Source organism: Drosophila ficusphila, unplaced genomic scaffold, assembly GCF_018152265.1.
Source record: "Drosophila ficusphila isolate 14025-0441.05 unplaced genomic scaffold, ASM1815226v1 contig_414, whole genome shotgun sequence".
Classification (NCBI taxonomy): Eukaryota; Metazoa; Arthropoda; class Insecta; order Diptera; family Drosophilidae; genus Drosophila; species Drosophila ficusphila.
Genome location: NW_025064328.1, coordinates 4,032,545 through 4,043,613, shown reverse-complemented (window position 1 = coordinate 4,043,613; position 11,069 = coordinate 4,032,545). Strand labels below are relative to the sequence as shown.

The following is an 11,069-nucleotide window of genomic DNA, read 5'->3' as shown; positions in this document are numbered from 1 at the left end:
TATTGTAGCAAAACAAATGATAGTTCTTAAAATATATAACATATATCGATAAGAGGTGGTTCAAACATCGCAGCGGTTTCATCTCTAATGTTTGGTGACCGGCTGCTGAAAAAACGCGGAATATTGTTTAAGTTCTTTGTTTTGCTTTTTAAACTAGTGGAGCTTCAACAAACATTACCCCACTAGTAACATACTTGAGCAACATATTGAATAATGACATTTTTCGATGTATTTTGTACCATTTGAATCGGTGTGAGGCGCCGAGAAACGCAACCACGTGAAATCCAGCAACAACAAGTCGGCGGTGCCATGGATTTGTCCGAGTTTTCCGACATCTATATTGATCACCTTTTGGACTCGTCTGCACCGCTCCAAGATGGCCAAGTAACGCCTTACAGGCAGGTTCCACTAACTAGGATTAACGAAAACCGCAGAACCAAGAGAAGCCGGCTGGCCGAGCGGATCGCCCAAAACGACGAGCTAGTCCGACAGGTGAAGCAGCTCCAGTTCGAGAACAAGCAGTTAGCTGACCTAAAAAGCACCGCCCAGGAGGTGACGAGTCTTTACCAGAAGGAGAAGCAACAGAGAATTGAACTAGAGAAACGGTCCGCCGAGATTAGCGAACGTTGCGGAGAATTGGAGAAGGAGCTGGATGCCCAGGTGCTGAATTGTGAGAACCTGCAAGAGGAGCTGCAGCTCAAAGGACTGCCCGTAGATACCAAAGATGTGCTGCCCATTCTAATGCAGTTGGTCCAGCGAAGGGGTGAAGATAGTGGTTTCTTGCGGCGGGAGAACAACATATTAAAGAAGCTAAAGGACCACTGCAGATCATTGGGCATAAGTGTGCCCCCGCCTAAGAGTCCTAGTTCACGGAGCAAACGGAAAATCAGTCAGCTGCACCAATCTACACAAACTGACGAGGAATCCGCAAAGACTAAACCCGTGCTTTGTTCTGTGGCTGTTCAGGTGGAGGATCTAATAGAGACCCGCAACCAGGGTACGCAGCACAAGAACACTACCACAACGCGGGGAACCACCACAGCCTCCTTCATCCGGAAGCACCATGTGGGCACCTGCTTTCCCGAACCCAAACCACTGCCAAATGTCCGGCAAATACTTGATGAAATGCTGTCCTGGCGGAATGATATGGTAATCGAACCGATGAGTCCGCTGAGCGATCCGCAGTCGGAGTTGGATGAAATAACCAGCACAGCGAGTGTGGCCACCTGCACCACTCTGTGTGATATTCACCGGGAGATTGACTTTATATCCGAACGGCCGTCGCAAATCAAGGTGTCGGCCTCACGGCCACCCTCGCGGTCCATGCTGGACAATGTCAAAGAGGAGGCCAGGTCCTCCAGGGAGATGGCCAAGGAGCTGCTCAATTTTCTACCTCAAAACCAAAATTGCCTGGCCAATCTGCCGCCACAGGCCTTCGAGGAGCTGTGGCAGGTCTTTGGCCAAATGGTGCTTGGACTGCTGCAGAGGCGCTCAAACTCATCGCTAGCCACGCCGCCAAGTGTAAGTCAGGCGGATTTTACCAATTGGTTGTATGAGCTCTATGAAGGCACGCAATGGCAGTCGGAACAGATCCAAAATATTGACTCCAGCAAAAGAGGTAAAACACTCAAAACAGTTGTGAGTGAAATAATTCATTCCACTTTTCATTTAGACTTCGCCCTCAGCACAGAGTGCATGGACGTGGGAACGGATCCAATCATTGAGTCGCCCAACATCAGCCACGGGGGGATGTCACACCCATTCGTCTGCCAACGAAACCCAGAGATCGAAAGCGGAAATCTAAAAAGCGCAAAGCGATTGCGATACCAAAACCTATCTCCAAGCGAAACTGTTTGGAGATTTTGCCCATTCCCGACCAAAATAGCCTCGAGGAGAAGCCAATATGTGAGGAATCAAATAGTGAATCAGAAGGACTAGAGCATGAGCAAAAGCCAGAAACGGCAATCCAATTTTTAAGCAATTTGAATACATTTAACATGCCCAACTGTGATAATCTCGATATGGAATTGGATGAAGAAGAACTCTATTTACTACTTTTAACATCCAACGCAAAAAAACAAAAAAATAATGCAGAAATTGGTAGGAACAAGGTTCCAGGAAAGCCTGTAGAAAACGCCGAATTGATACTGAATGGAAAAAATGCTTCAAATGCTTCTTTAAAAGATGCGCAAAATCGAAATTGTATCAAACAGCAACAAACGGAAGTAGAAAGTTTAGATGAGCCACAAATCGAAATAGATGAAAAAGAGAAGATTAACAGCGTGAATTTCAGAGATTCTGAAGACTCTGACACAAGATCAGACCCACCTTTGCCAAGCAGTGAACATGACCCTCAAAAACGCTCAAGAAAAAGTGTTGGGGTAGAAAAAGATTTATTTGTGAAATGTTACTACCCGGATGACCAGAAGGATTCTATTTTACCAAATTCAAAATCGTCTCTATTTGGCAGTGACTCTGATATGGAATCTGACTCGAGCGAAAGGCAAATGGATCTCGAAGTAAGTGATTCGGAGGATGATTTCCAAGCTGGTGAAGAGGAGTCTAGAGCATCTGATGGCAAAGAGCAATCAAAGGAGTTCCTATTCGGGAGTGATTCAGATTTGGACGAAAAAGAGGAGCATATACCAAAAAGCGCTGTTAGTAACACAGCAGACAAGCAAGAAGTGGTTGCCAATGAGATAGATAAAGCCCTTCCAGATGAGTTACAATTGTTTGGATATGAAAATTGTTTTTATGAACAGACTCGTACGAAAAATGAGGAGAATGTTGATCAAGTCCGCAATGCGTCAGAAAGTCTGCATTTACTTGCCGAAAACTCAGAAACTGAAATTTTACTTACCGATAGCCAAATGCCTGAAAAGCAATCAATCTTTATTCAAACCGCACAGTTAAGTGATGAATCCGAGGACGAGCACAGTCTGGTTATCGATGAAGAAATCCCCACCTCGCAACTTCCTTTTGAAATACCTTCACCCCTTCTCGTACCAGCTAAACGAAAAAGGACGAAAAGTGAGATCAGAACACCTTCGCCACCTGAAGAAGTTCGTTTAACTCGTCAAAGAGCCAAACAATTGCTAAATGAACAGAAATCAGTCCCTGAAAATGGGCCTTCACTTGTAGAACAAATAAGAAATCAACTAAGACAAGCATTATCCAAACCGGAGTCTTTAAAAAATAACATTCAGATGGATACTGAATCGGTAGAGCAAATGAAGAAAAAACCAGAAACTGAAGAAATTGAACTGCATCCCATCCAGCAGGCCTATACATTCAGCGAAGAGTCACCAGCCTCTCCTGTTCCCCAGCCAATCGAGGAATGTGTCAACCCACCCATCGAAATACCTCTGGAGCAATCTGCTTGCCCCGGGAAAGATGGCCAACTTAAGTCAATTTTAGAACACGTAGTTCAAGTGGACAAAGGACTCGATAAGCTAAATAAGACGAATAGAAAAACTTTGGGAAAAGCCCAGCCTCAACTTTGTGCTGCAATCGGCAATTATCTTCAAGAGACCATGCAGCTGGAATCGTCCTGCAGCGACCTAGCCATGGAGATCTACAAGGTGACCAAGGATGAGGCGGTGGTCGTTAATGCCATGATAACAGTTATCTGCAAGATTGGAGTCAAGGAGGAGCCAGTGGATCGCTTGCTGAATGCCTTGAAGTATTTTGATTTCACGCAAAGATTTCTTTGCGAACTCGAGGAGCGTCTGTTCCGGAACACCAAGGAGCGGCCAGCTATTGAGGTTGCTCTGAATTATGTAAAGCTCTACCTAAAAGCGGTGGCCCTACAGACGACTCTAAAGGCAGGATACGAAAACCCGGCGAGGCTTCTGCTGGCCAAGATACTGTACCACTTCGACCGGGATATGCCATCGCTGGTAATTGAGGTGATGCGGGAATTCCCCACTGTGATGCCACACCGCGAGCAGCGAGCATACGACAACTCGGATCCCCTGATTACCGTGATAAAGCACCTGCTGATGACCCGAAAGTACGACATGCATGATCCGGAGAGCGCCGATAGGCAGCTGCTATCCAAGTTGCGCTTCGAGTACCACTTTCAACCCTTCGAGCCCACCAAACAACAGGTGCTGGAGAACCTGGTGGGGAAGCTGAAGGCTGGCCGCCTGGAGCAACTGGGCTACGCCTTTGCGCTCTTCTGCCGACGCTCAACGTTCCTGAATGTGCTCGACAGCGTGCTGGGGGAACACCTAATGCCACTCGCCACCAGCTACTGTGACCTCGCCACCCAGGACAAGTCATACGATGACCGACTCGTGGTTGTGCTGCAGTGCATCTCCTTGGTTCTGAAGCCACTGCCTCTGGACACAGATATCTCCGCCTTTGTCGGCCTTTTAAAGCGCCTACTCGTGGCAGTGCCACGACCTGGAGTTCAGATGGCGGCTGCGCAGGCCTGTCTGCGTCTACAAAGATTCGGATTCAAGTACATTTTCGATGTCCTGAAGGACTACAGGCCTAGCTACGAGATGGATTCGCTGACGCGAGCTATGCTTCGATGCTTCGCGGAGCGGCGAAGGCAGTTCCGTTCTGCGGCGACCACTGGAAAGTCCGCAAAAACTTAGGAGATTACCTTGAATAAATTGCAACTATTTATTTTATGTAATTGTATAGAATTTGAATTAAACTAAATGCCAACTGCGCTGCGGATCTTTACAAATTTAATCTTATAACTAAAACACACAAAACGATTGCACTTAGGTTAGATTGGGGATAAGTGGGATTCTGGATCGCAAGCAAATAAATGCCGGAAACATGGAAAGCGTAATCAAAATGTACAAAAGTGCTTAGCATGAATTTGGATAGAAGTAGCTATAGTTAATTAGTGGACTGTACAATAACATTTATCTAGTATGGGGTTAATGGGGGTTTACACACAAATATGTATCAACTGGTTTAACACATCCAATTGCCTGCAGAAACAGCCGGAATCATCCATCCCATCGGCCGGAGGTGAGGTATAAGGTACTTGTGATCTCCTTTCAATCCCTCCGACTTTAATTGCGGTCTGGAAGCGTCGCCGGGCAGGGCTCCCAGTTCCAGTCTCCATCGTAGAGAGCCATGAGTTCATGCTAGATTATTTTGTTTAGCTGCAAATATGAAGTTCGCATTAGTAAAAGATGGCAATAGCTTAATTGGATAGCAGTTTCTACCAGCGATCGTCGCTGATGCTCCTTTTCCAGAGCAACTTGGGTCTGCTGCGGTGAAAACTTGAGCACCGCCGATATCACTTTAACCAGTGTCTCATTGTTTGTGTTGCCAGTCAGGTACTAAAAATAAATATTATACAAATTCATTTAAGTTAAATATTTTAATTGTAAAACAGTGTTTTACCTGGAACATGATATTTTTTAAGTATTCAAACTCCGTGTTTGCTGGAACAGCCTCGCTGTGCTGCATGGATACCTGATAAAAAAAAAACACAGTCAGCAAGGTAATCAATATATTAATTGCATCCGAACCAACCAGTGTTTCATCCAGTTGTCTTGAGAGTCTCGCATTCTGCAGCTTCAACCTTTCGTTGGACTGTTCGAGTATTAGGTAGTTTTCGCATTTTTGCTCCAGGAACAGATTTCTACTTGTCACATCCTGCACCTCGTTCATAATCTCCTTAAGCTTGGCCTCCAATTCAGCCCGCTCTCCGGCAGCGGCCGCCTCCTGGACATTCTTGGGCGCCATGCTGGCAAGAAGTTGCTGGGCCTGAATGCCCGCCCGCAGGGTTTCCAGTTCGTTGATGCGCTCGGCCATCTGCTGGTTGTTCGCCTGCAACTCCTCGATCTCCTGCTGCATGTTGGACTCCGCGCCGTTGCTTTTGTGCTTCAGATCCTCCAGCTCTCGCTGCAGTCGCTCGTTCAGGCTGCGCAAACCATCGGAATCCGACGAGGCCGTGGCCTGCTCCTTGAGACTGGACACCTCCTGGTTGAGGCTTTCAACAGTGGCCTTAAGAGTGCTTTGTTCTTCTTGGGTTTTCGTTAGTTCGCTTTGTTTATCCTGGAGTTGCTGTTGCGCTTGGAGTAGTTCTTTTTGGACAGCGTCACTCTGTTCGGTGACGAAGCTGGCGTGCTCCTTCTGTCGGGTTAACTCGACCGCCTGCTCCTCAATGGCTCTTTTCAGTTCACTCACCTCTGCTGTCGCTGCCGCACTTTGGGTTTCCTTTTCGGACATTTGGACAGCGTGCTGTTCGGCCTTCTCCTGCAGAACGTACAATTCACATTGCAGGGATTTCAGTTTCTCTTTGAGTTCCGCGTCTTCAGCCAACTCCTTTTCCAGTTGTTTGGTGTGCTTGCTAAGATACTCGTTCTCGATTTGAAGCTCATCGAATTTTGCAAGTTTTTCAGAGGCTTCAACCTTGTCCTTTAGCTGGCGATCCCGCAATGCCATGGCTTCTTGCAGCTCCACCACTTGGCGATTCTTCTGGGCAATAGACTCCTTAACTTCCTCTCGTTCCTGGTTGTGCTTGATTTTCAACTGTTCCATTTCCAACTGCAGGGCATCGTTTGCTTCATGGAGACGCTCCACATCGGAGTTGGCGGCACTCCAGCGTGCCTCCAAGGTGGCAATCTGTGAGGCGTAGGATGCACTGGTGGCCTGGATCTTCTCCTGAATGCCTTCTTCCGACTGCCTGTGGGAATCCAGTTGCTCGCGAAGATTGCTGATGGTGGCCTGCAGCTGACTTACGTTTGCGGAATTCTCGGCCTCCAATTCGACGCATCGATCCGCCTGGTCTCTTAACTGCTGCTCCTGCTCCCTCTGCCGTTCTCGTAACTCCAACAATTGCTGTTGCTGTTCCTCCAGATCCCGCTCTAAATTCGCCTTAACCCGCTGCAATTCTCCACTGGCCGCCTCCAAGCAGTCCAAGGTATCCTTGGTCAGCAGCTTGTCCTTTTCGTAGGCATCGCACTTGTCTTGCAGGGTGCGGTAGTCGTGATCCATCAGCTCCTGGGCATTTTGAAGTTTCGAGTGCTCGTCCAGTACCTGTTGCATCTTTAACTGAATCTTTCCAATTTCCTCTTGCTTGGCCTCCAGCTGGGATTCCAAGTGATTCGTCTGCTCCTCCAGCAGACAGTTGCGCTCGGCGAGCTTGGTGTTTTCGCTTTGGATCTCCTCCAGCTTGGCGGAGGTTCGTTCGTCCTGGGCACTGCTGTCCACCTGCTCCTGCTGCAGAGACTCGATGCGGGACTCCAGCTTTCGCTTCTCGCGTTCCAGTTCACTGTGAGAGTCCTGCACCTGCTGCATTTGCGCCTGCATGGTACCGATCTCTTCTAGAATTCCGGTGACGCGTGTCTGCAACTCTTCCTTCTCGTTTTCCACCTGTCGGCAATGACGTTGTTGATCCGCCAGCTCACCTTGCAGTGTTTCTAATCGCGCGTTTTGTTCGCTTGATTTCGTTTGATGGTGTTCATGTTGTTTCTTTATCTTGTTTAACTTGTTGCCACTGGCTTTCAATTCCTTTTCCTTGGCCAGGAGACTGGCCTGGCTATTGGCCAAGTCCTGACTGAGTGCCTCCAACTGGGATTTCAGAGCTGCAACAGTTTCGCTTTCTGAGTTGGCGTGCTGATCCTGTAGGATTTGAATCTCGCGCTGCAGCTGCTCGAGCTTAAGCCTATGCTGTTCCTCCAAAGCAGTTTTCTCGGAGCCTAAGGCGGCTACTGATTCGCGCTCTATTTCCAGGCTCTTTTCCAGTTCAAGGGCATGTTGCTCTCGCTGCGACTGTAGAGTTTTTATCTCTTCTCGCGCACTTTCGAGCTGCGCCTCCCAGTCGTTTTGTTGATGACGCTGAACAATTTCAAGCAGCTGATCGTTTTGCAAACGCAGGTCCTGCAAACTGTTTTCGCTTTCGGTTTTGAGGGCATTCAAATTTTGCTCCAAGGACACAGCTTGCTCTTCCTTTGCCGAGAGTGCGGCCTGAAGGGCGTTTAAACTGAGTTCCGTGGATAGAAGTTTTGCTTGGGCCTCATCCTTAGCCGCTTGCAAATCTTCAAGCTTCTTCTGAACATCTTTAACTAGAGACTCACGTTGTTCGTTGACCTGGCGCAATTTTTGTAGGTTCACATCGTTTTCCTGGGTAATTGTGCTTATGCTCTCCTTCAACTTAGCCAACTGGTCTTCCTTGGCTTCGTGATCTTTCCGAAGAGAGTTTAAAAGTTTTTCTGTCGCCAAGAGCTTTGATTCAGCTTCATCTTTGGCTGCTTGAAGTTGAGTTTGTAGAACTTGAGCTTCATTCGTTTGAGACTCGCTGGCATCTTGATTTTTTCTTAACTTGCTTAAATTAGCTTCGTTATCCTTTTTCAAAACAGCCAGCTGCTCCTCTAGATCATTCAACTGTTTCTGCTTGGCTGTGTGTTCGGTTTTGAGAGATTCCAACAGTTGATCCTTGACCAAAAGCTGCGCCTCGGCTTCCTCTTTGGCTGACTGTAGTTTCTTAAGCTGTTCGTTTGAATCGCTTGCTTGGTTTTCGCGACTTTCGTTCTGTTGTTTAAGTTCCTTTAGTTTTTGCTCGTTGTCCGTTTTAATAGTTTCCAGTTGCTTTTCGAGGGCAGCCACCTGTTGCTCCTTGGCTGCGTAGTTTCCTTTCAGGGAATTCAGCAAGTGCTCCGTGGCTATTAGTTTGGCATCGACTTCCTGCTTCGTAGCCTGAAGTTTTTTAAGCTGCTCCTTAGCTTCGTTGCTGTGGGACTCCCGCTGAGACTCCAACTGCTTCAGCTTCTCCTGAAGCTGTCGCACCTCGGTGTCCTTGTGCTCCAACTCTGTGTGAATGGCCTGCTTCGTCTGGGCCAGAAGCAGAACATTCTCCTCCTCTTGCTTGCGGAGAGCTTCATACTTTTCGGTCACTTCCTTAAGTTGGGTCTCCCGCTCTTTGAGAAGTCGCTGGAGATCGGAGCCATCCTCACCGGAACCACCATTTGCAGACGGTTCCGACTTCCCCGCCGACTCATCAAGGTCGATAAGCTGCTCCGTGTCCAGCAGATGCCCGCTTCGCTCCAGAGCAGCCGTAATGTTCTCCGGATTCTCGCCGAGTAACTTTAGCTTCGTTTGATAAGCCTGCATCTTGCAGCTCATGTCGTCCATCTCAATGCGTAGCGCCTCCTCCAAATGCGCCTTTGCCTGCTGCTCGAGCGTACACTGCTCCCTCAGCTCGCTTATCCGGCGCAGCGCCTTGTCTTGCGTCTCCACCAACACGGACTGTAAAGCGATTTTATCGAAAGCATAAGTATCATAGGCTTATCAGTTGGGCCGATTAGATTGACAAATAGATACCCTCGCCTTGGAGCTGTCGCGCTCCAGTTCCTTGTACTTTTTGGCCAGATCCGTGTAGCGGCAGCGGTACTTGTGATAGCGATCCAGGGACTTCTTATACGCATCATACAGCTGGTCCTTGGTGATCACATCCAGACGAGCCGTCGAGGCGGAGTCGTCGAACTCGCTGCTCGTCTCGTCAAGATCCGATTGCAAGTGGTAGACCTACAATATTTCATATGATTAAGAGATATTTAATGCAGATTTTGAATTGCTCTCTTTTACAGCTGGCGCTTCGTAGGTGGGCAGGCGGAAGGACACATCGCTGGCCATGGACGAGTTAGACAGCTTGCGGGTCCTCGAACCATTCAGGGATTGGGTTGAGCGTCCGCGAAGCGAAGATGCACTTGTGGCCGGCAGTTTTTGGATGCGATAAGGCGAGTTCTGAGGTGTGTCTGTGAGGAAAAAAAAAAACAAATATACATATATGGATCGGTTGGGCTGATAAGAAACGCCAAGTGACTCATGGAATACCCACCCTCCTCCGTGATGCTGAAGAAGTTCTCATTGTTGCTGGTGTTCGTGTCCGAATTGGGTGTTGTGCTCGACGATGAGCTCACGGCGGCCTAGAAAAGAGAAGTAAAAGAAAACAGAGCCGTGAGCAGCTGGTCACTTCACTTGTCTTCCCAGAAATGGGTCACAATAGTACTATTTGCCGACCCCTTCCTAGCCGAACAAATACACAAAACAAATCGTGTCGGTGTGCGTATGTTTTTCTTAATTTGCATTTTTCATCTGCACCCCTTCCACCGACCCAATGCAATACCTGTGCAGCATTCGCAAATTGTTGGAATTTCGACGGCGACGCCTTCACCTCCTCGATCAGCTTGTTTTTCAGGTTGGCAAACATTTTCGGGCCCTTCTGCGCTTTTTTCAACTGGCTGCGCTACCTGGTTTTAGCACTATTTAATTTTTAATTAAAAAACATCTAAATAAATACGTGTCTGCAGTTGCTTCGGTGATGGTCACATTGTCGATATACAAAGAAGTTATCGGTAGCTGAAGACGAAGCTGGTGACGAACGCGCTACAATAAGTTGAAATCCAAAATCATCAAAAACGTAGTAACGAATAACACATATGTATTTACATTTTAAAAATTATTCGTATGCGTTTTCCTAAATTGTGAAAATGTGTACGAATAGAATATATAGATACGAATAGTTCAAAAATCTAACTACTTTAACTACATAACTACATTAATGCTTTTAATAAATCATTTCCATAAAAGAAAGAATAAAAATTTATAAATATATTTATAAATGTGGAAAGTTGATGAAATACTAATTATATTTCCTTAAAAAAGTTTTAGCTAATTATACGTACCTATCCATTCATAAAAATATTTAAACAGCTTCATAGTTACATGGGAGTTCCAGCAGATGGCGTTAACTTGCCATTAAAACGAAAAATCCGTTATGTTTAAATTGTATTTGTTCCTTATCAAAACCGGTCCGTCAATCCCTTATTTTATCGTTTCGTCTCTAGAAAGTTTTATGAATGCCTTCAAGTTTTTTTTAACAACAGTATTATAATTAGTTGTTTACACATTTAGAAGTGAATGAAAGCTGGACAAGTTTGCTAATTAAGCAATGATTTAACATTTTTAGTTGTCGCTTGTGTGTAAAGAATGAATATTCGGAAAGACCCGCCATTTTTAACACCCTAATATTGTTTAAATAAGATGCGGCTTTAAATAATAGTTTTAAATAATTAAAAAGATAAGTGGTTCCT

At 46.5% G+C, this 11,069-nt stretch overlaps 2 protein-coding genes across 2 annotated transcripts; one reads left to right on the top strand and one right to left on the bottom strand.

Annotated features, from left to right (window-relative positions):
- The first annotated feature begins 78 nt into the window (after positions 1-78).
- Positions 79-4,695, top strand: LOC108101419 (little elongation complex subunit 1). The gene is given in 3 exon segments (XM_017205745.2): positions 79-1,618; positions 1,673-1,741; positions 1,744-4,695. Coding segments are annotated over 3 exon segments (4,239 nt in total). The 5' UTR covers positions 79-309; the 3' UTR covers positions 4,605-4,695.
- Positions 4,609-10,322, bottom strand: LOC108101418 (golgin subfamily A member 4). The gene is made up of 8 exons (XM_017205744.2): positions 10,103-10,322; positions 9,815-9,902; positions 9,562-9,731; positions 9,298-9,501; positions 5,506-9,222; positions 5,374-5,445; positions 5,193-5,309; positions 4,609-5,129 (listed from the first exon to the last, which is right to left on the bottom strand). The coding sequence occupies exons 1-8, from the start codon at positions 10,184-10,186 to the stop codon at positions 5,112-5,114; spliced, it is 4,470 nt and encodes a 1,489-aa protein (XP_017061233.1). The 5' UTR covers positions 10,187-10,322; the 3' UTR covers positions 4,609-5,111.
- Between the last annotated feature and the right edge of the window lie 747 nt (positions 10,323-11,069).

What these genes read in the sequence shown, in the direction of transcription:
- LOC108101418 (XM_017205744.2), bottom strand. Translation starts at nt 10,186, where the DNA reads ATGTTTGCCAACCTGAAAAACAAGCTGATCGAGGAGGTGAAGGCGTCG. An exon ending in AATTTGCGAATGCTGCACAG is followed by an intron (nt 9,903 to 10,102) that starts GTATTGCATTGG and finishes TCTCTTTTCTAG; the next exon opens with GCCGCCGTGAGCTCATCGTC. An exon ending in GCGACAGCTCCAAGGCGAGG is followed by an intron (nt 9,223 to 9,297) that starts GTATCTATTTGT and finishes ATCGCTTTACAG; the next exon opens with TCCGTGTTGGTGGAGACGCA.